A 23623-nucleotide genomic window follows, 5' to 3' on the forward strand; every position below is an offset into this window, starting at 1 on the left:
AGTATACCACAAGTTCATCGTGGATGAACTCCATACCGGATCAAATCAGCTGCAAGAAGAGGGACATGAACTGTGAAGGCGGCGGACTTTCAAGTTGGCCCTGAAGACACCTCAACGTGGGACCCCAGGAAGGCGAGCCGAGTGCAAGCAGTTCATATAGAATGCAGTTTAGACCAACTGTGATAATGTCAATGATGGCTGAATTATATGTAAAAACGAATCAGTTGCAAATACTCAGTAAGTATAGATAAAGACTAAGAAAGGTCAGTTTAAAAATTAGGCTCGTTGCCCGCAAATTTGGATGTAAACAGAAACGTGTTCAGCATCGCCGAGGCGGAGGCGATACGCAGGAAGATTTATCGTAAGTGTGGTTAAGACAAGGGTGGTCCGTCTCCTACCAACAAGATATGGTGGAAGCGAGTGAGATCTCACGAATATCCGGCTCTGAGGATGAGGAGGAGTCGCTATCAGTGCTGACGGAGCCAAGACATCTAGAAAGCATCACAGCACCCAACACCGTAGCTCACTCATGGAAGCTCAAGGAGAGGGTAAATTTCGTTATATATTTCCTACGTATTCCTAAGACTTTAATTTCGAAGAGGTAGGCAGGTTCCTATACTCTCTTCACTTTAACCAGCACCGTAATTATTCATGGTAGGTCAGAGAGACGTAAATATAGTTAGATATTCCCTTCGTATGGTTTGCTTGAAGGTGAGATGGAGGAATGGGGTGGAAAGATATGTGAGAGTGGAGGGGTTTGAGATGAAGGAAGGGCAGCCTGATGGTGGAAGACTGGGTGAGATGGAAGTGATTTGTTTGTGGCCACCCCGTACAGTATTAAGATGCCTGACTGTAAATAGAGGTAATGCTTTAGGAGATGGCCATCTGTCTATCTGTCTATCTATTGCCAGACGCCTCAGTCCCATACAGGGTGGCCACAAACAAATCGCCTCCACGGCCCTGTCCCCCGCCATTTCTCTGCCCTGTTCCCAACTCACACCCCCCTCTCTCATATACCTCTCCACTCCATCCCTCCACCTCATCCTTGGCTTCCCCCTCCACCTCATCCTTGGCCTCCTCCTCCACCTTATCCTTGGCCTCCCCCTCCCTCCCTCTACCTCCTCATCCTTGGCCTCCTCCCCCTCCCCCTCCCCCCTTCCACCTCACTCACATACACACTCCTCATCAGTCTCTCACCCTCCATCCTCTCCACATGGCCAAACCACCTCAGTGTGTTCCTCCTAACGCTTCCTATCACATCCACATCCACACCACAATGCTCCTTTATATCCTCATTTGTCAGCCTGTCTCTTCATGTGACTCCACAGGCTCCTCTCAAATAACTCATTTCCACTGCTCTCACTCTTGACTTGTGTCCTTCCAACAATGTCCAAGCTTCACTTCCATACGTTAGAGTTGGTATCACAATACTGTCATGTAGTAAATTTTTCACTTCCCTGCTTCTTATCACTGCTTTCAAAGAACCAGCAACCTTTCTTCCCTACTGTACCCTTTCAAGCACTTCACCCTCCAAACCTCCATCCTAACTCATCACACTACCCAAGTACTTAAACGTACTCACATTTTCCAATTCCTCACCATCCAACCTCGCTGTACATTCACTGACTTCACCTCTTTCAAAGACCATCACTTTACTCTTCCCTACATTCACCTTTAGGAGAGATGGCATCACCTTATTTTGCGTTTTTCTTCTCTTTTATTTATTACCTTAGCCCTTCATGGGATTCTTTGAGTATTTTCTGATTGTGTTTTCAAGTTTTGTTGTTTTTCATTTCTTGTAAATGTGGTGAAAAGCGTTAAAAAGAGATGTTTGTTTACAATCCGTAATGATGCCGAAGACAATTGGATGCCATCTTGTGGCTTGTGAAAACAGACACACACCATCTTAGAATTTTTTAATGAAATATCCCTGATCAGAGCATGTTAATCCAAACCTAAATTTCTGGAACAACCTAGCCTTATTTTCTCCAACCAAATTTTATTTACTCCAGCCTACCCTAACCTATTTTGTGCTAACCTAACCTAACCTAACCTAACCTATCCTATCCCTTATGTACCAGTAACCATACAAAATGCCTACTTTGATAAAACAGTTATTTTATTAGAAAAATATGAATGAGGGTTCATTTAGATTTTTACCATAATAATGATGATGATAACATTAGTTAATAATAACACTAATAATAAGGCAGTTGTGTGACAGTAAAAATAATAATAACACTGCCTTATTTCCTTGCAGATGAAAACCGTGAGTGTGGCACTGGTGCTGTGCCTGAACATACCAGTGGACCCACCAGACATTGTCAAGACACAGCCATGCGCTCGACTGGAGGCCTGGATAGGTAAGTAATGTAGATTTACGGTAGATCAAAACACAGGCATCGAAGCATAGGTGTAGAATATGTCCAAGTGAGCAAGGTTGTATTTTTGGCCTTTTTGGTAACATTTGGCTCTTTTAGTTTGGAAGGTGACTGGTACCACAGGAATGCAGTTTTCATGACCATTTCAGAGAATGTTTTGAGGATTTTTCAACTAAATTTGACTGTCTGGGGGAAAAAGTTTGGTACCATTGGAAAGGAAGTTTCAAGACAGTTTAAACTGGAGTGATGTCATGGTTGGTTCAAAAGCTGTAGAGAGAGAGATTAATTGAGTGATTTTCATGCACCTCAGACTGGGGAATTTAACAAACCATATAGAGCAAGAATTTTACATACCAAATTTCACCCAAAGTACTGTACAGTGTTCCCACTTGCCTTGCTTGCTCAAACACCATGGATGGATGGATAAGGTAGAGTTAATCACCTTTGCTATTTCCTGATATTCATTACAGCTGTTAAGTCAGAAGCAAAGGACAGAAAAATTGCTGAGGAACATTTCATTGATACCAGCTTCCCTCATTTCAAAGTACCAGTTGTATGGGTTGCGAGTATGGTAATAATAATAATAATAATAATAATAGTGATGGTAATATTAATAATGAATAGTTGTGCTATATTTGAACACATTCCTGAGTTAATAGCGAGGACAGTCTGTTATCTTATCTCTGTCCCCTTTACATAAAATATCTAATCTCCGAAACTACGAGTACTCATGCTAGATTAATGGTCCCAAGACAAACATAAGATGAACTGTTGTATTTAACTATTAGCCCCATTGATAGTACTAGAGGGTGTTGCCTTCATGTGGTTGCACTGATATAACTAGGTAGCTCTATGGCCTGGTCATACGCACATCCCTCAACTGCCTCCCTGTCCCCTAAAAGGATAATGAGCTGCAGGAAGAGGGTAATTTCAGCCAGCAGACTGGGTTCACATTTTTACTAGTACTTTTTTTTTTTTTTTTTTTTTTTTTTTTTTTTAGTCACTCATGCTACCATTAAACTCTTGTAGGTAATTTGGCTTGTTAAGGATCTCTAGGAGTGTAGGTGTTGATGAAGGCCATATCCAGTCTTTCCAGTTCAGAAAGTCACTCCTGATATGAATAAAACAGTCTGGAGGAACCGGTACCTCTTTATCTACAGTATTTGGCTGGGATTAAGGTGTCTGACCATAGATAGGTAGGTCGTAAATACCATTTTATAGACAAATGCTTTTGGACTTTTTCTTCAGCATAAGCCTTACCTTATGTTGCATTGCAGACCCACACTCCATGGCTCCATCTAAGGCCATAGAAACAATTGGCAACAACCTACAGAAGGCATATGAGCGCTGGCAGCCAAGGGCACGATATAAGAAGTCATTGGACCCCACAGTGGATGACGTGACCAAGCTGTGTATGTCACTGAGGAGGAACGCCAAGGAGGAGCGCGTTCTATTTCACTACAACGGTCATGGGGTCCCAAAGCCTACAAGTAATGGAGAAATTTGGGTTTTTAATAAGGTAAATTCAAGTTTGAACTTTTGAGATGGCTGCAGAATTTGTTATATATCTTAGAGTTCTTTGGCCAACAGTTTCCAGCAACTGTTGTGAAATAATTAGTTGCTTTTGGCACATAAGCTGTACCATGACCAACTTAAATATACTGTATACTGGTAAGTATTCATGTATGTGTAGGTAGGTATGTATATTTGTATGTTTCCAGCAACAGTTGTGAAAGAATTAGTTGGTTTTGGCATTGAGTTTAGCTTCCAGTCTGTACAAAAACATCAGCTATAGCTACCATGACCAGTCCCAATATGGGTTGTGAGAGTAAGGTGGTTGAGATGAGTGCGTTGTGTGAGGGACAGCATTACAGTGATGGTAGTGTGAGAGGACAGTGTGTGTTAATAATATTTTTCTGTGTTTCTTCCAGAGTTACACACAGTATATTCCACTTTCCATATATGAACTACAAACATGGATGGGAGCTCCTTCAATATATGTTTACGATTGTTCCAACGCCGCCGTCATTGTCAAAATGTTTGAGCAGTTTGCCGAACAACATGAGGAGGAGTGGAGGGTGAGTATAGAACTGTTCACATTAGCATAGAGAGAGAGAGAGAATGTGTACTGTATGTTTCCCACTTTCCTTTATGCACATGGGTTATTTTGTGTCATTTTATTGTCTTATGATGTGTATGTGAGTGTCTTATATCAATCTTCCTAGTTTATATTTGGCCACCCTGTATGGCATCAAGACATAAGGCCATAGATAGTTAGGTGGGTTGATAGATATAGTTTATACGTTTTCAGTCTTGCAGTCATTGTTTCCTTTGCAGAAGGGCAACAGTGGCAACGGCAGTCCCTCACCACCATCGTTCCGCCAGTGCATCCAGCTGGGTGCATGTGGGCCGGATGAGATTCTTCCAATGAACCCGGATCTTCCAGCGGACGTGTTCACCGCATGTCTAACCACTCCCATCAAGATTGCCGTCCGCTGGTACCTGCTGCAGAACAAGGGGAAACTGCTGCATGGATTGGGCCTTGATATTGTGGATAAGTAAGTTACCCTCCTATATGTTTACATTTAGGCGCTGGCAAGGATCCTACCCGTGGTGGCACGGTGCACCATGGGTGGAGCAGGTGTGGCATCCACCTGGGAGACAAACCTCCTCATACTTCCCTGCACCTTATCAGGGGAAAGACTCTGGTCTGACCCTGGTGAGGTGCTGCCTACAACAAGAGGGTGCCAGATCCCTACACGGTGTATATACTGTACTGTACCTGTAGGACAGCCCCACAGAACCAGTTGCATGCCTGTGGTTGGCCAGACAGATTGAGGTTAAGTAACAGCAACAATAACCTCCATTACACATAATGGCCATGACCTATATTTTACTAGTATAACTGTCAGTACCTCTGCTTCCATCTCATCCGTCCATCTCTTGTACGTACACATAGTTATTTCTATAGTTTTATCAGGCATATGAGGTTATCATTCTTTGTTTTCAGAATCCCAGGGCAGCTAAGTGATCGAAGGACCTTGCTGGGAGAACTCAACTGGATTTTCACAGCCATCACAGATACCATTGCTTGGAACACTCTGCCTAGAGGTAAGTGATCTTCCCTATGCTACTGTGGTGCTGGAGGGGGATGCCTTCATGTAGTAGCACTGATATAACTGAGCTGCCCTGCTGCCTGGTTATACAGGTGTCCCTCAACTCCCTCCCTATCCCCCAAAATGGAGAATGTGGGCTGCAGGAGAACAGCTTCATCCTGTAGTCCACCAGGTTCATGTTCAGATGAGCCTGGGATTGCAAGTACTACCACTACTACTGTACCATTGTTAGAAGGCACCTTTTTATTATTTTTGAACCTTTACATTATCAGAAAATTATAATATTGCCTATTCAAACCTTACTTCCCAATCCCTCAATTCACAGTACCAGTTGTATAGACCAAGTTGTGCTATTTTGACTGTCTTAATTTTCCCCCTGCTTCCACAGACCTGTTCCAGAAACTGTTCCGTCAAGACCTTCTAGTGGCGAGTCTGTTTCGGAACTTCCTCCTGGCCCAGCGCATCATGAGATCCTATGACTGCACCCCTGTGTCCTCACCAGAACTGCCACCAACACATCAGGTAATGTGATGAGGCTGATGTTTTTATAATTGTACTGTACAAACACTGGCATAGTTAAGGACCTGGGGACGCTGCATGGCCCCAGTCAGATCTTTTCTTCCCAACTGCCCTCACATTAGAAATTTTGGGTATTAGTATATGCACGCTTAGACTGTAGCTGCTGTGAAGTTGGTTTGAAATTGAGTGAACACATGTACATAATGGGCCTATAGAGTCCTGGACAGAATAAGGCCTGGCCCCACCTTTTGCCCCCAATTTGTGGAGGACTGACTACAGCAGTCAGTATGAGACCAGTTTATATTTTGTTCATTATCCTTTCCTCTTATATCTAACTTAACCTAACCTAATACCGGCATATGTTTTTCTCCTCCCTTCTGATCTCTCCTGTTTCTTTTGTATGACCTGACCACCACTTTTCTTTTCACTCTTTTCCTCTCTCTCCTTTTACGTAGCAAGATTTAATCTGATCAGATCTCTTCTCTTCTCTATCCCCCTCACTCTTTCTTGATTCTTGTCTCTACTAAACCTAGCCTTCTCTCTTTTTTTCACTCATCTCTTCTCCTGTCTGTAACAACCCCTAACTGAGTCGGTGTTTTCATCTTGACCCACAGCACCCCATGTGGGATGCTTGGGACCTGGCGCTTGAAGTGTGTCTGTGCCAGCTGCCGGGGGTTCTGCGTAGTGAAGATCCCTACCCATATGTTCACTCGCCATTCTTTGAGGAACAGCTGACGGCATTCCAAGTCTGGCTTGACCTTGGCCATCAGCGACGTCACCCTCCAGAGCAATTACCCATAGTACTGCAGGTGAGGAGGAGAGGGAAGGGTGTGAGAGAGAGGGAGGGAGGGTGAGAGGGACAAAAAGAGAAGGACCAGCTACCCATAGTGGCATACTCCAAATGAGGGAGAGAGGGATTGGAGAGGAGGTGGAGAGAAGGAAGGAAAGGATGGAATAAGATACCTTCAAGCCATTTTCAGCTCCATTTCCAAAGGTCCCACGTAGCCAGGTTCATTACCCTAAACACTGAACCTCCTGGGGAACTTTCCTGTGCTGCTGTGATGTCTTTTAGTCTTTATTCTTGGTACCTCCACTATCAAAGTTAGGTATATGTTATGTATTCACCTGTACCTGTTTGTCTGTTTGTGTACCGTACACAATATCCTAAAAAGCTGTCATTTCATGGAAATATTATGGATAGGTGGGCAGGGGGTAAGGGAAGATTGATTCGATTTGGAGGTGGCTCTGGATCCAGATGCAGGAATAATTAAAAAATTGTATTGGCCTTAGTGCAAGTTGTTGTTGTGGCACCAAGTTCAGATGGGCATGAACCGATGAACTGTAGGCTGAAGTTGCTCTTCTTCTGCTGTCCACCACCTTCATCTTGAGGACAGGGAAGGAGAGAGATGTTTGTATAATTGTGCAGCAGAACAGCAGCAGGAAATTGTCCCTTTCCAGCACCAGCAGTGATAATGATGATGTACATTGACCATTTCTCCAGGTGCTGCTCAGTCAAGTTCATCGGCCTCGAGCACTGGAGCTTCTGGGCAGCTTCCTGGCATTGGGCCCGTGGGCAGTGAACCTGGTGCTGTCTGTTGGTATATTCCCGTATGTGCTGCGACTCTTACAGTCCACTGCCAGGGAGCTGCGGCCATTGCTTGTCTTCTTGTGGGCAAAGATACTGGCAGTTGATCCAAGTTGCAAGAAGGACCTGGTCCGTGAGAATGGCTACAAGTATTTCCTTCAGGTGCTTTCGGACACATCCATGCCGGTCAGTACCATGTTAGTTCTTTTACTTCACTATGCTGATGAAAAGCCTACATGTGTTGTTGTGCACCCAGGGTGTAGCAGCTGGTACAGCCACTCGGGAGCCAAACCTTCACATATTTCTCTGCACATTTCCTTGGGTAGGACACTGGGCCAACTCTCTTGTCTACCACAGAAACAGTTGCTTACCTGTGGTCAGCAGGTCTGAATGGCAAGACAGACCAGGGTTAGGCAACAGTTATGACCTCCAGAAAAAATGTGCCAGGACCATGATCAGCCTTAGTATAGGGGATTACTTAAGAGGAAGCATGGTGTCATTTTCATATTGTATTCATCCATCCATCATCCAATCCTACTTTGCCCCATGAGGAGCATAGGAGCCCGGGGCTAGGCAGTTGGTGCCGACATTTAAGATGAGAGTGAATATTGTATTTATGTATGGAATTTAAACTCAAGAACCAAAAAAGTACAGTATATCAAAAAAGGCAATTTGTAACGAGACTTAGAGTATCCCCATTTCCTTATTCTTGCAGGCTGAGCACCGCACGATGGCAGCTTTTGTGTTGGGTGTAATAGTGTGGGAGCATCCTGAGGGACAGCGTGTAGCTCTACAGGGGTCCCTGATGCCTCTGTGCCTGGAGCAAGTGACCGACCCACACCCGCCGCTGCGCCAGTGGGCCACCATCTGCCTGGGTCGCACTTGGTACCAACATCCAGATGCACGGTGGGCTGCAACCAGAGACAATGCACATGAAAAACTGTACACACTCTTGGTGGATCCTGTTCCAGAGGTGGGTAGATAAGACGTGTGGTGCAAAAGGTAGATCATAGGATAGAAAAATTGGAGGTACATGAAGAGTTGTAATGTGAACTGGATAGATATAGTAACTCCTTCACTGTAAAGAGTCATTCTTAAGCTGAGTAGATTAGTCTGGTGGTGGCAGGACAGTGACAGAATGACAGTATCATTGTGAAGGAGACAAAACTTTATTTATTCATTTATTTATTTTATTTTTACCCCCAGGTTAGAGCAGCAGCAGTATTCTCGTTGGGTACATTTGTGAGTAGTCTTGCCAGCCGTGAACGCAACGACCATGCACGGTTCATTGACCAGACCATTGCTGTCACCCTGGCCAACACCGTCACACATGATGGGTCGCCCCTCGTCAGGCAGGTCAGGTCAAGGGCTATGTCAAGTTGTTAAGTTAGATTAAGTGTTATTTAAATTCAGTTCTGGCATGTGTTAAGTTATAGCCATATAGGAGGATAATTTAAACTAGTAACCAAGGAGACTCAGTCCTCCCACGTAGCCGAAGCTTATCATATTCCAAGTAATCATAACTTAATATATAGGCTGTGGGAGTGACCAGGTTCCATTAGATGAAGACAGACCAACCATACCATTGCCATTCTCTGCACAGGAGCTGGTGGTGGCCCTGCAGTACCTTATTCAGATGTACGAGGGGTCCTTCCTGGGCGTGGCAAGGCATTATTTTCGAGAGGAGGCCCCCAGTCATTTCTCCGATCTCTCCCCACTCTCTCCTCAGACGTCCTCCTCCTCCACGGACAGTTTTGCCTCCCCTCCTTCCTCCACGTCTTCTCTGTCACGCGTTTTCTCCAGGCAGAGCAAGCAGCATCATCAGCTTATGTCTCCAGGCCAGGTGAGAGTGGGAGAAAGTAAGAAAATGAGAGAATGAGTAAGACAGATAGAGACAGAGGTAGTGAAACCTGCCTTCTGGTACTGTATTTTCTCATTTTCTTTTTTCTTCCAAACACTTCAGCTTGGCACCATACCTTTATTTCTTCAGCAATTCATTTCAAACTTGGTACAATTATTCCTTGGGTAAACACCTCCAGACTTTTTTTTTTAATATATATATATATTTTTTTTAATGGATGTATGGGATCAAAGGTCAGATCACACAGATGCAAAAGTGTGGATGCTATGTTCTTATATGTTCATTAATAATTATGGCAGTTTACACAGAAGGATGTCAGTATGGTAACCATGTGGAGGCAGTGTATGTATATATGTATGTATGGCAGTGTATGTATGTATGCGTGTGTATTTACGCTTCTGTCTTCTCTTGTTACAGACGCTGGGATCAAGTCCAGACACATCGTTCAGTGACACCATACACACATCACCCACTGGGGTCAAGCGAGCCAGTTCAACTCAGTCCATCTCATCCATTGGTTAGTATTTGTGTTGGTAATCCTGTAATGAGGTGGAGGGATAGAGTAGAGACGTATATGAGGGAGGGGGGTGTAAGTTGGGGGGAGGGCAGCAAATTGTCAGGGGACAGGGCAACATGGAGGCATTTTGTTTGTGGCCACCCCTTCTAGGATTAAGGTGCCTGGCTATGAACAAATAGAATTCTGTATTAAAGACAAAAACAAAAGCAATACTAGTTAATAGGTAATAAAGTGCATGTGTGTGGATGTTTATACCTGTGGGATGGAGTCAGGATTCCGGGGGATTGAATGGTTGGTGAATGAGAGTGTGGCTTATTTAAAACTGGGCAGATTTTTGGTTAATTTCTCCATCAGTCAGTTTTTTTTTTCCTTGCTGTCTGGACCCTGCCTCACCCCATGCTTAGTTAAAAAAGAGGTCTGGATGATGATGATGAGTTTGTGGTTAGAGTAGGCTAGTTTATATTACAGTTGATAGGTTAGGTTACATTGCGTATAGTTTAGTTAGTGTAGGCCACATTATGTTATTATTATCACTTCTTTCTTTCCAGGGTCGAGTGGTGTGTTTTCTGGAGTAAGCAGCCTTTCATACAACGGGTTGTATTGCAAGTTATGGAGTACACTTGTTACACTGCACCACGACCCATTTCCTGCTGTCGCCACCCTCGCCACTTGTGTTGTCAGCCATGTCAAGAGCAAGGTAGTGTCCCACAGCTTTGTTAGAATTCCAGGGGCTTGAGTGGTGAGTGAATGAAAGTGTGGCCTGTTTAATTTGGCAAACTTTTAGTTAGTTCCATGTGACAGATTGTTTCTTGCTCACTTTGAAACTTGTCTAGGCTTAATGTGGATATGTATGACTGCTGTTTAACCCCAGTGTGTCTGGCCATACAGACCCATTGATCACAGGTACCGTAAGCAACTGATCATAATGCTGACGGCAATGATGTTGATGTTTACAGGTGCGGCTGAGCATATCAAGAGAGTCCAACGATCACAAGGTTGAGTCTGCCCCAGGAACACCGGTCAATCGCCCTATGTTTATTGTGTGAGTGTCTGCACCATACCTGTTGTAGTTTGATCACCTTGACTTGGTACACATTTTCATACTTTTGTTGGTTATTTCAATCAAGTGCTGGTGAAGAACACTCTTATGAGGTAATACAGATAAAGCCAGGCAACTTGGCTGTACAGTTATATAAACACCCTTAACCCCCTTCCTGTTCCTCAAAAGTAGGATGATAAACTGTAGTAGGGCAGTTTGTTTTCACGTGACAAACATCCCTAGCACCGCAGGTCAGTTGATGGCCAAGTGTACTCACATTGGTGGGTTAAACTGACTAATAATCAAGGAGACTTACTTCTGCCTTATAAATATTCAAGTTTATGGAGCAGCTCAGTTCTATAAGAAAAAAAAAGCCATATTGATTCATGTTCGTTGCAGGGGAGGAGAGTCACCGCCTTCCCATGGAGATGCCACACCAACCAGAGTCAGGTCAAGGAATCATTTAAATCAGGTATGTGTATTGGAGAAAGGACACCCTGATTGTGGAGGGCAGGGTGACATAGTGGTGATTCATTTGTGGGTGTCCATTCCAGGATTAAGGCAAATGGCTATAGATAGATAGATAAATAGATGCAATGAGGATTTAACCAGATAAGTGCAACTGAAAACTTAGATAGACAGGTAAAAAGACATATGGATATAATGATGTCTTAACTATATACCAGACAAATTCAAAGGAAGGCTGATCAGTGTTTTCTCTCATAACAGAATGAAGACGGAGAAAATGGATTCCTTAAACCACTAGTGATGACGGAGTTTGTGGAGTGGAGCGCCAAAACCTTCATCCTCCCCCACCAGCGCTCACCAGACGACATTTCCCCATCCACATCACCGCTACATACATATTCTGACAGGTAGTAAACGAGTTGTGTGGAGTTAGCAACATTGAAAACCTAACTATTGCAATAGAATCCAAGTATATTCTGTATCTACTATGGCCGTGTGTGTACTGTGTGTCTGTCTGTCTATCTGTAGCCAGATGCCTTAATCCTGTACTGGGGGGCCACAAATTAATTGTATCCATAAGTGACACAGTTAACTGAGATTCTGTGGGTTTTATCACCAACCACTTTGCTGCACCAGTCACTGCCACACTTCACTTTCCCATACCACACATTGTCACATCACATACTGTACTGCCTCACCACATTACCATACCACACACTACCACACCACACACAACCACACCACACACCACCACCCATCTTATCTCTCACTTCAAACCCACAACTCCGTAGGTCCTGCAGTTCACGGTTGCTGGCAGAATCAGAGGAGCGGCGTAGCGTGGGCACCCATAAGCTAGATGATCAGGTGTTTGTCCATCGCAATCCCGGGCCGCCCGCTGTGCTTCTCTTCCACCCCATAGAACCGCTCCTTACTGTGGCTGACAAGACAAGCGTCACGTAAGTTGGCTGTGAAAAGTTTTCCTCTTGTCCCATACAGTGTGAAAAATTAGGTTATGATGATGGTGATACACTATTTCATTTGTTTTTTTCAGTGTATGGGCAGGGAATGAATAAATAGCCCATTTTGTGTGTAGTGCTGTATTTTTTTTTTTTTCCCTTGCTTTTTGGACCCTAACACACCTAACCTGTGGGTGGAAAAATGAGGCAGGTTAATGATGATGATGATGACGACATTTCTTTATTTTTCGAGACAAGTTGATGATGATGATATTTCTTTATTTTTCTCTCTCTCTCTGTAACCAGCATATGGGACGTGGAACACAGCCAGCGCATCAGCCACTGGAGCAACAACAATACAGGGTCATCTTGCATCTCATCCCTTGCTGTCTTGAACCCAGCTCCCCTCTCGGTGTCCCCCACCCACACGTACGTCGCCACCGCCTGTGATGATGGAACCGTGCGTGTGTGGAGCCATGCCTTCCACCAGACACATCACCAGGGCAGTGTGGAACAGGATCCACCGTCGCTGCTCACCGCGTTCCAGCCAGCCACTGACGTCAATCCTGCGACTAGAAGTGAGTGGGGTGGGGTGCATTTACTCTAACTGTAGTGGTAGGAGGTGGTAACCATCATCCTCTCACTTGATGAAGTGTTGGCTAATTCTCCTTGGGTGACTACACTGAATAACAAGCTTAATGGCTTCCTGTAACCCGGGAAATGATTTACAGTGCTGGGTGGTAACCATACAGCCAAATGGCAGGGTGATGTGAGGCCTACTATGGTGGCCGTGTTAACTAGGTGGGGAGATGCAAATGTGACTTCCATCCAGGAGCCAAACTTCAGCAATCTTCCCCATGCTTTGCTGTGGTGAGGGGCTGTCTGCCACAAGGTACATCAGTTCACTGCATGGACGGTCCTGCAGGATTTTTTTTTTTTTTTTTTTTTTTTTTTTTTTTTTTTTTAAATGCGAGAAAGAAGGAACCAAAGGCCATGAGCCCGCAGTAACAGTTCCCTCCAAGAGAAAAACAAAATACAATATAGAGCCAAATTCAAGATCTGATCATTTTGAGATGCCTGGACACACTGCGTTTGAAAGACTGGAGATCATAGGCAGCAGGAAATACAGACAGAGGGAGACAGTTCCAGAGCTGACCTGTTGCATAAATGAAAGACTGGGAGTAACGGTTAACTCTTGCATTAGAGAGTTGGACAGAAAAAGGATGAGAGTTTGCTGCCAGACGGGTGCTACGCCCCCATCGTAGAGGTGGAGGAATGCAAGCAGACAGTTCAGAGGAGCAGTGACCATTAAAGTAGCGATAGAAAAGAGATAAAGATGCAACAGTGCGGCGAAGAGACAGAGGTTGAAGGGAGTCAGTAAGAGGAGGAGAGTTAATGAGACGAAAAGCCTTTGACTCCACCCTATTGAGAAGAGCTGTATGTGGGGAGCCTCCCCAAACATGAGAGTTGTACTCCACACAGGGGCGGATAAAACCCCTGTATAGAGTCAACAATTGCGCAGGGGTAAAGAAAGAGCGGAGTCGGCCAAGCACACCCAATCTCTTGGAAGCAGATTTTACAAGAGATGTAATATGATCTTTCCAAGATAAGTCCCGAGTGAATGAAACCCCAAGCATGTTCAAGGATGATGCAGGATTAAGCTGAATATTATTAAACATTAGTGGGTATACCTGTGGAAGATTTTGTCGGGTTGATAGGTGTAAGAACTGAGTCTTAGATGCATTAAAGACAACCATATTATTTTTACCCCAGTCAGAGATACGAGCCAAGTCAGACATTAGGTGTGCCATAGCCTCATCCCTTGTTTGTTGAAGTAACTGTTGAGATGGGCGTTGCGGGAACCGAATGATTGTATGCCTGTGGTTGATGAGTCTTGCTCCTTGTCTGTTTCATTCATGAGTCTGGTAATGAGTTGGGAGCAGATGGGGCAGCTGGTGGTGGTGAGAGGAGATATTTATGATAATAGTAATAAACAATAATAATGACTTAATTAGAGGTTGTTATGATAATAATGATAAATGATAATAATCTTGTCCATTTCAGTTGTGGGTCTGTTAATGAGCTGGGAGCAGGAGTCGGGGCAGCTTGTAGTTGGCGGAGACTCAAGGAGTGTGAGGGTGTGGGATATGCAGTCAGAACGCCGCATCTCAGAACTGCCCGCTGGCGGTGACTCCAACACTGTTGTTACCGCACTACACTCACACCAAGCAGGTATGGTGGTGATAAAAGGCACCTGTTGTTATTGTTGATGTTTTTTTTGTTATTTTTTGTTGTTAGTGTTGTTTTTGCTGTCATTAGTGGCTCCCTGCATTGGTTAGTAAGTCACCAATAAGAGCATCAATAACTGTAGCTGGAACAGTTGAGATTAGAACCCAAGTTGATTAGCACTATTTACTTGGAGCTCCCTCATCTATCATTTCCTAAAGTTATTCCCTTTCCTCCTGGAATATCCTGTGTGATAAATGTCTAAATATAATGTTCAAATATTGGTACTAAGTCTTTAGTTCCCACAGGTCCATGGATCGTAGCAGGCTTCTCTGACGGGTATGTGAGAGTGATTGACCGTCGTCTGCCGTCGAGTCGGTGTGTGGTGCGTCAGTGGCGGGAACACACCTCGTGGGTCATCAGTGCACACCTTCTCAATGCGTCACAGGCAACAACAAAGATTATAACTGGAGTGTGAGTGTTTGTGAAGAAGATTGTATGGTATTAGCTTGTATCAAGGCTGGATTAATGATGATGATGATATTTCTGGATCCTACTCCAGCCCAGCTTTAAGTGAAAATTAAATCTCACTCTGTCACATTTAACAGAGATTCCGGTGAGGTTCGTCTGTGGGATGTCCGTCAGGCCAGTTCTGAGCAAGTCTGTGCTCCGGGCCATGAGATGACAGCCATGGCCACTCATGCCAACGCTCACCTCTTTGCCACGTAAGTTTTAGTTACTTGTTTAGCCACAGTGGTATAGTCCTTAACGTGGCCCCATCCTTAGATGGGAAAAAGGGGTCAGGATAATGATGATGATGAGGAGGAGGAAGAAGATTTTGATAATGACAAGGATGATACTAATACTGATGCTCTGCTTGTTGTCCCACAGGGGGTCGGTGAACCAGGTAATCGGTGTGCATCACGCCAGCGGCTCCCTCATTAACACTATCAAATACCACGAGGGTTTCATGGGCTCACGCATTGCCCCTGTCTCCTGCCTCGCCTTCCACCCCAGACGTGTTCTCCTGGCAGCGGGCACTACCGATAGTTACATCACCGTCTATGGCCTCTCGCGCAGATAGTCGGATAGTTTGGGGCCTGATGGTATGGTAGGAGACTGCAGAGATAGTTTTAGTAGTAATAGCACCTCTGTCCCTTGTTGTTTCACGTCTTAGGGCATTCATTTTTGTTGTTAACTCCACTGCAAACAGTACTATCAATAGTCCCATCACCAGATAGTTTGGGGCTTGATAGTATGGTAGGAGACTGCCCAGGTAGTTTTAGTAGTAGTAATAGTACCATAGTCCTTTGTTGTCACCTGTGAGCTGTTCATTTTCGTTGTCAAGTGCAAAAGTCATAATACCTATAGTCCCATCACCTCTACAGCCTCTCATGCAGATAATCAGATGGTTTGGAATGTGATAGTAGTGTAGGGAAAGCTGCTGAGATAGTTTTAATACCAGTAGTAGTAGTAGTGGTAGTATTAGTCTCATTGTCACTTGTTACGTCAACTATAGGTAATTCATTTTTTTTTTTTTTGGTCAAGGCCACACTATTACAGAAAACTTAATCTTATTTTTTAGGACATTCATTTTTGTTGTCAAGGCCACTCTTTTACAGAAAACTTAATCTGTTTTTTTATTTTTATGCTCTTGAATTTGGCAGTCTGTTGTTTGTTATGTCACCTATAAGACATTCGTTTTTGTTGTCAAGTCCTCCAACTTGCAGAAAAGTGAGTTTCCATTGATTTCCTAGCTCTTGAATTGGGTGCTGTCTGTTTTGTTTTATGCTTGCTGTCTCCAGGTTATTTTATGCAGCATAGTAGAGAGTGAAATTGGAAAGGTAAGATAGCATACCAGCCAAGCATTTAGTATGGAGATGCCTGGTGGTTTAGTGGGTTCAGGCACTCCAGTTGGATTAAGCCTGTAAGGGTTTATATCCAAGGAGTGGTTGGGGTTTATTGATCACATAATGCCACTGGGGGGATGATGAGGCTGGTCACCCTTGCCTTAAATGTCAGGAATGAATAGTTTAGCCCTGGGTCCTGTGTTCCTGATGGGGAGAAAATGGACTGAATGATGGATGGATGGATGGAGCAAAACAAGTACAGTGTAAGGGCATTATCATCATCTGGACCTCCTTTCCCACCCTAGGGCAGGGTGAGGAGTAGCATTGTCCGACAGCCCAAATTTGCCCAGTCCAATGGGCTACGCTTCCATTCACTCATCATTCAAATCCTCGGAATCCTGGCTCAATCAGATACGCCAAAAACATTTACCACGTTCCGTAGCTTCATATAAACGTATTTGATAGAGTGTAAGGGCAATATTGATAAAAGTAAGAGAGACATGCACCAATATAAAAATGTTTGGAGGACAACAGGATGAAGAAAAAAATGGTAGTGAAGACTAATTAATAACTTACAAATACAAATAGGTTTACAAATAAATCATATGTAATTATATATATACCGGAATGTACCTATGTATATGTCAGTTTTTTTTTTTTTTTTTTTTTTTTTTTTTTTTTTTTTTGTTAGGGGTTATTCTAAGGCTGATTTTGATGGGAAAATGCTACATCAACATAGGTGTAATTCTCAGCCACCATAGAGCCATAATTATTGATGTCCTTATGGGTGAATTATCAAACCATTTTCACCCATAATGTCATCAGTAATTGTAGCTTTATAATGGCAAAGAATTAAAATGTTGATATAGCATTTTATACTCAAAATTATTCTTCACATCACCTCCTAATGTTTCTCAAAAATCTCCCGTGACATCATATATATAGAGAGGATGGTCCACATATGACATTCTTCTTCCACTCCACTGGGCAGTTTTGTTTGTGTTGTAGGGATGGTTCAGCCAGAGTTATCAGTATCTATCTCATGTCCTTGTCATTTATTCGTTTCTTATCCCCCACTGCCACACCCACACCCACACCAGCAGACAGTCTATAATATCTACTGTGCATCATTTATTCATTCCCTACTCCCACTGCCACACCCACACCCACACCAGGAGACAGTCAGTGTTATTAATATATATTGTGCATCATTTATTCATTTCCTACTCCCACTGCCACACCCACACCAGCACCAACAGACAGTTAGTGTTATAATATTTACCATGCGTCATTTATTCATTTCCTACTACCACTGCCACACCATCACACTGTCAGTTACCAGTGATCTCTCCTGCATCACTTATTCATTTCCTACTCCCACCGCCACACCCACACCAGCAGACTGAGCCATTGCCACAACACAGGTAACACCGGGTGGGTTTGTAGTGAAGTTCTGTGTACGGACTATGTATTGTTGTAGATACACTGGTTGACTCTGCCTGGTGGTTTAGTGGGTGACAGTGCTTCATCCTATTAGGATTAAAGTCCAGGGAATGGTTGGGGTACGTTGCACACACAATGCCACTCAGGGAAAAGCAACTGGTCACTCGCCTTAAATCTGTGGACTAAGCAGGTTAGCTCTGGGCACCTACTCTCTTTATGGGGCAGTGATGTAGTTGGAGTAGTTTTAGGTGAAGGTTCAACTGAAACATGAACCCAGTGGACTGCAGGCTGAAGTTGTACCCCTGCTGCAGTCCACCATGCTCTGTTTAGGGGATAGGGAGGGAGTTGAGGGACGCTTGTATAACCAGCCAGTGAAGCTGCCTGGCTATATCTGTGCCACCACCTGAAGGCATCCCTCTCTAGCACTGGGGCAATAATTTACTGGTATGGAATGATAGATGGATGAATGGAAGCAGATCATTCATAAAGTTTGTTCATTTTCACCTGCCAAAGATTCCAGACTTCCTTTTGCTCAGTTGATGGCCAAGTGTAGTCAGATTTGAGGGTTGATTTGTGTAGTAACCAAGGAGACTCATCCCTAATCCCTTTCTGCTCAGTTGATAGCCAATTGTAGTCAGATTGGAGAGTTGAAGATGCACTTTTCATGCAGTCCACCATCCTCCTTTTTGGGGGGATGGAGGAGTTAAGGGATGTTTGTACAACTGGGTAGCTCCACTGCCTTGTTATAGCTGTGCCACCACATGAAGGCAGCCTCCTCCACCACCTGCATGCTAATACTATAACCAGTTTGTTTTCAGCTGAGTGAACTAGGTTATTTCAACAACTTAAATACTAAATTGTGGCTGTGTGAAATTTGATGAACCTTGGTTATGAGGAAGGGATGAGTCTCCTTGGTTACTAGCCAAATTTACCCTCCAATATGACTACACTTGGCCATCAGCTAAGGGGTTTGGGATCCTCATCAGGTCAAAATGAACACATTATGATAATTATACAAAGATAAATAAAAGTAGATATATAAGCTCACTGTATGTCAAAAAAAAAAGAAAATATAGGGTTGTCCATATACAGTACTCCTCTTCTGCCCTGCTGGGTGATTTCTCGTGTGTGTTATCAGTGTGTCATCATTTCTTCATTTCCCACTCCCTCTGCCACACCCATGCCCACACCCACAGACAGTCAGCATTATCAGTGCCTATCCAGCATCATTTCTTCATTTCCCACTCCCATTGCCACACCCATGCCCACACCAGCACACAGGCAGCATTGTCAGTGTCATTCCTGCATCATTTCTTCATTTCCCACGCCCTCTGCCACACCCATGCCCACACCCACAGACAGTCAGCATTATCAGTGCCTATCCTGCATCATTTATTCATTTCCCACTCCTTTTGCCACTCGCATGCCCACACCAGCAAACAGTCACCATTATCAGTGCCTATCCTGCATCATTTCTGCAGTTGCCACTGCCTTACCATGCCCTTTCCCACACCAGCAGAATGACCCATCCCTACAGCACCTAAGATTCCACCAGTTAAGTTGCTAGTGAAGTGCTGTGTGTGGATCACCCTGTATAGTATATATGGGTATACTTGTACAGTAGTAACAATAATTAAATAGATAATAATTAAATAAAAGCCTCGTTGTAGAGAACATTGAATCAGTTACTCTCACAGACAAATAAAAGTAGATTTATAAGTTCTGCATATGTAATAAAAGAGAAAAAAATATATACATACAGAGGGTTCCTGGCCTTGATGTACTAGCTTCAGGAGGTGATTCTGTGCCTGATTTTTTTTTTTTTTTTTTTTTTTTTTAATAAGGAAGAAGGAACCAAAGGCTTCATTAATTATGAGTTTATTATGAAGGAGTCTATTCTCACCCATAGGATCATCAATAACTGTATCTCCATAATGATTGAGAAATTAACCCATGTTGGTATTACATTTCATACACAGAATTAAGGCTGTATGCTTACACAGAACAAGAACTGCTAATTCTTTACTGTCATTTTTGCAATGCCTGTGGTTATTAGGTATGGTCAGCCTGCATCCCACACAACATAATGCTGTCAGCGGTGATATAAGAAGGCTAAACACATTCCTTCCTACTTATTTGCCCCAGAAATTGTAATATAAAACAGGGGGCTTTAATTCAAATTTATACTTTAAGCACATCCTGGAGTTAGTACATAAGTTCCAAGGCACCTGTACATATGGGCATACAGTAGAACCTCTTTGGTCCGGACCCCGTTAATCCGGATTTCTGTTAATTCGGACAAAATTTAAAAATAATAAACTCCAAAAATATGTTGAAAATAATTCTAAAGTCATTTTCAGTATCGGTGCGGAAAGCGATCGTAACTTGTTTAGTCTAAGATCATGCTAGGTCGTAACATGGGCGCCTGTTTAAACACACACTAGCATTCATTCCATCATCTAGTTCACCGACCATTTATATTTTTACGCCGTATTTCAAAAGTTAATCCTCCTTACCATGCCCCCTAATGCAAGTGTAGCTTCTGCAATGAATAAAGGTGTTAAAAGGAAGCATGTAACACTAAGTATTGCAGGTAAAGTGAAAATACTGGATAAACTAGAGGCCGGTGTTCCTGAAGGAAAACTCATGAATGAGATTACCTTGATGGTCCGGACAATCTGCTAATTCGGACAACCCTTCCCCCTGTATAGTCCGAACTAGAGAGGTTCTACTGTACTTGAAAAATACACTACAAGCGCGTATAATAAGTAACGTGAAGTACGGTATACAGTAACTCACTAGGAAAAAAGAAAAGTGAATATTGAGCATTTGTCTGTTATGGAAAAAATAGACAGAAGCTTGGTGTTCTATGGTGTTTCCTTGCAAGTTATTCTTCATGGGCATCCTTGTACTGTCTAGGAATTAGCTTCTTGAATCTGATGACATTTGGGAGTAGCCAGGATAGATGCAGCCTTGAATGAGTCCTACTACTTCCCACATTGAATTAAATTGTCTGGTGTTACTCATATTAAGATGAAAATGGCATCCTCAGAGTAGAGTCTTCCCAAACTTTAACAATAATAATAATAGGAATAATAATAATAATAGTGGTTGATCTTTAGTTTTTCAAGCGTTAGTTCTTTCAAAGGAACAATAATAATAAGAATGGTTTATCTTTTGTTTTCAAAAGTGTTAAGTTCTTCGGAAGAATTCAGTAGTGCTCAAATCCCCCAAAATAGCAGGTATATATGTCATTCAGCATAAACAGGAATGTTCCAGTCTTGGGGACATCATGATATGACAAGAGGGTATTTTTCCCCATAAGCCTGGTGTGTCTGGCTGTCCCACAGGTACAGTACAGTACATAGACCATGCAGGGGTGTGGCAGCCCCTTGTGGTAGACAGCACCTCACTAGGGTCCTTCCCACAGTGAGATGCAGGGAAATATGAGCGGGTTTGCTCAACCCAGGATGCACAAAGCCACCACATGTTGGCACCTTGTCAGCTCTTGCATCATCAGTAGAAAGGTAGAGTCAGTAAACATGTCATCAGACTGAAGTGGTTATTTCCTATCTGTACATCATTGTTAATAAGCCAACAAGCCTACTGTAATTATATGTACATAAAATTAAGTATGGAATAAATCATGTATGTGTGGATTGACCAGGTTTGTTTATTAACCTGCAACCAAATGTGGCCCCAGTAGGGTTGAAACCCTGGGGTTGATAAGGGATATATCTGTATAATAATGTATGTTTATAGATAATTGTACCCTGGCCAACCTTAACATGTCTGTATATTTATGTATGTACAGTGTATGTCCAGCAGCTGTTGTGAATTAGCTGGTTTTGGCACTTTGTTTGGCTTCCAGTCCAAAAAAAAAACATCAGCTAAAGCATGACCAACCTTAATGTTGGAATTCATTGTATCATGAAACCACTTGACATCAGTATATATCGACTATACCGGTGGGGTGGAAATGAAACAAGCAGTTAATTATATTTTTTCTATATTTATATTGATTTAAATACCATTATTAAGAGTACATTCTTTTTGTAAAGGTGATATTGTAGGACTGTGATTATTCTATAGGTCAAGATCAGTTTTCAAGGAAGGACACATAATCGGCCAGTCTGCGTAGTTGATCCTCGGACGGTGTGGGTGCGTGGGGTAGTGGGGGTCTGGGCACGGGCAGAATCATACGTGTGGGCTCGTCATAACCCCAGCCGTGCTCCTTTGCCGCCACAACCGCTGCCTCGGGAGCCATGCCCACCAGCTGAGCGAAGTCGTCTGCACTGATTGAGGTGTAGGCACGTGCAACTAGTTCCACCGCTCGTTGACGAACACGATCTGAAAAGTGATGGAGATCTAAATTATTTTTTTTTATCCTAACCTTAATACCCATGATCACAGAATGGCACAAAAATATATATCATCATAATCACCATCATCATTTTTACCATGCAGTGCCTTCATAATCTCTTTAACAGTAGGTGACCATTCGTGATTGATGGCAGTATATACAGCTGGCAGGTCTCGTTGCCAGAGGTGCTGACCCACACCCCATATCTGTGCCAGTTCAGGTGTTGCCGTTTTTGTGCTGCTGGGGATGCGCTTCCATAAATACTTGGCACCGGTTCTGTAAGGGTAAGGATGTTTTAGTAGCAGTAGGAGGAGTAATAGTAGTAGTAGGAGAAGTAATACGGGTAAGGATATTTTAGTAATAGTACGAAATGTAGTAGTTGTATAGAAGCAATTGTTGCTGTATCCCTAGGTTCATCTTAACCTAAATTAACCTATAAGCATGTCTGTCCAAAGCTACAATAATACCCAAATATTGGTACTATAAGTGGAAAATAATTTATGAGTACTGCATAGGCAAGCCATGTAAGATCGTTATAACAAACTTACAAGTCATTTTGCAGGAGATATATGGTGAGAAGCTGTTCATACACATGGGCTGGAGGAACACCATTGGGCGCCTGGAATTAAAGAATAAATCTTATGCAAGGATTACTCATGTGAACAGTTGTCAAAACTGAGAAGCACTTGGCGGTACCCTATTGGTAAACATCAGCCATTTCTTCCTTTCTCGACAAATAATAACTGATATTTTAAGATCACACTAATTTTAATCTATATATACGTCATTTGTAAAGCATGGACACATGTACTCACGTCCAACTCCTGTTTCTCCAGCTCCTCACACACTTTGTTGTAATCCACCTCGGCCATTGTTTACAATTTGTCAGCAACCTGGAATTTCACAGCGATTGAGTCCCCCCCCCCCCATCCCTCCCTCCCCGGTATTCGGGGCATGTGAAATTTCATAAAAATTCTCAAATTTCAAACCCTGGTTAATAATATGTAATAATGACACTTTCTATCTGTTTATCTGTGTACTTATATATATCCAGATGCCTTAATCCCGCAAAGAGTGGAGATGAGAGAGGAGGATGTGAGATAGAGATAGGGCAGCCTAATGGCGTAGGTCAAGGCGACGGGGAGACTGTCTGTAGTGACCCATATAATGAAACTGCTGTATATTCGATGTACTGCATTGACTTCGTTTCCCAGACCACAGCAAAAGGTGTAAAAATTAAAAGCCGTCGCGTCTCAGGTCAGTATTTTATAGACCATATAATCGTGAAGGATAGAAGTT

At 43.2% G+C, this 23623-nt stretch overlaps 2 protein-coding genes across 3 annotated transcripts; one reads left to right on the forward strand and one right to left on the reverse strand.

Moving 5' to 3' along the window:
• Positions 1 to 407: 407 nt before the first annotated feature.
• On the forward strand, positions 408 to 15810 carry raptor (regulatory associated protein of MTOR complex 1). The gene is made up of 23 exons (XM_080271887.1): positions 408 to 548; positions 2261 to 2363; positions 3659 to 3900; positions 4313 to 4459; positions 4701 to 4939; positions 5392 to 5492; positions 5886 to 6019; positions 6631 to 6825; positions 7518 to 7787; positions 8317 to 8574; positions 8808 to 8957; positions 9205 to 9444; positions 9880 to 9979; positions 10528 to 10679; positions 10936 to 11021; positions 11418 to 11490; positions 11748 to 11893; positions 12278 to 12442; positions 12749 to 13020; positions 14507 to 14674; positions 14977 to 15142; positions 15277 to 15393; positions 15560 to 15810. The coding sequence occupies exons 1-23, from the start codon at positions 408 to 410 to the stop codon at positions 15750 to 15752; spliced, it is 3858 nt and encodes a 1285-aa protein (XP_080128013.1). The 3' UTR covers positions 15753 to 15810.
• Positions 15811 to 21988: 6178 nt separating this feature from the next.
• CSN8 (COP9 signalosome subunit 8) lies at positions 21989 to 23211 on the reverse strand. 2 transcript variants are annotated; one of them, XM_080271891.1, is made up of 4 exons: positions 23140 to 23211; positions 22873 to 22943; positions 22422 to 22600; positions 21989 to 22311 (listed from the first exon to the last, which is right to left on the reverse strand). In XM_080271891.1, exons 1-4 carry the CDS (start codon positions 23194 to 23196, stop codon positions 22061 to 22063), a joined length of 558 nt encoding a protein of 185 aa, XP_080128017.1. In that variant the 5' UTR covers positions 23197 to 23211; the 3' UTR covers positions 21989 to 22060. The 2 variants fall into 2 exon arrangements, with proteins under 2 accessions (XP_080128017.1, XP_080128014.1); XM_080271888.1 differs by having other exon boundaries at positions 22407 to 22600.
• Between the last annotated feature and the right edge of the window lie 412 nt (positions 23212 to 23623).

The sequence above is a fragment of the Coenobita brevimanus genome, chromosome 48 (assembly GCF_032717465.1).
Source record: "Coenobita brevimanus isolate Jiangsu-jjx chromosome 48, ASM3271746v2, whole genome shotgun sequence".
NCBI lineage: Eukaryota > Metazoa > Arthropoda > Malacostraca > Decapoda > Coenobitidae > Coenobita > Coenobita brevimanus.

Bases quoted from the DNA above. Each gene is read 5' to 3' on its own strand.
- raptor (XM_080271887.1), top strand. From the start codon at position 408: ATGGTGGAAGCGAGTGAGATCTCACGAATATCCGGCTCTGAGGATGAG. The intron at 11,894-12,277 runs GTAGTAAACGAG...ACAACTCCGTAG, and splicing joins CTACATACATATTCTGACAG to GTCCTGCAGTTCACGGTTGC. The intron at 14,675-14,976 runs GTATGGTGGTGA...TAGTTCCCACAG, and splicing joins ACTACACTCACACCAAGCAG to GTCCATGGATCGTAGCAGGC.
- CSN8 (XM_080271888.1), bottom strand. From the start codon at position 23,196: ATGGCCGAGGTGGATTACAACAAAGTGTGTGAGGAGCTGGAGAAACAG. The intron at 22,601-22,872 runs GTAAGTTTGTTA...TTACCCTTACAG, and splicing joins TATCTCCTGCAAAATGACTT to AACCGGTGCCAAGTATTTAT. The intron at 22,312-22,406 runs GTGATTATGATG...ATCACTTTTCAG, and splicing joins GCATGGTAAAAATGATGATG to ATCGTGTTCGTCAACGAGCG.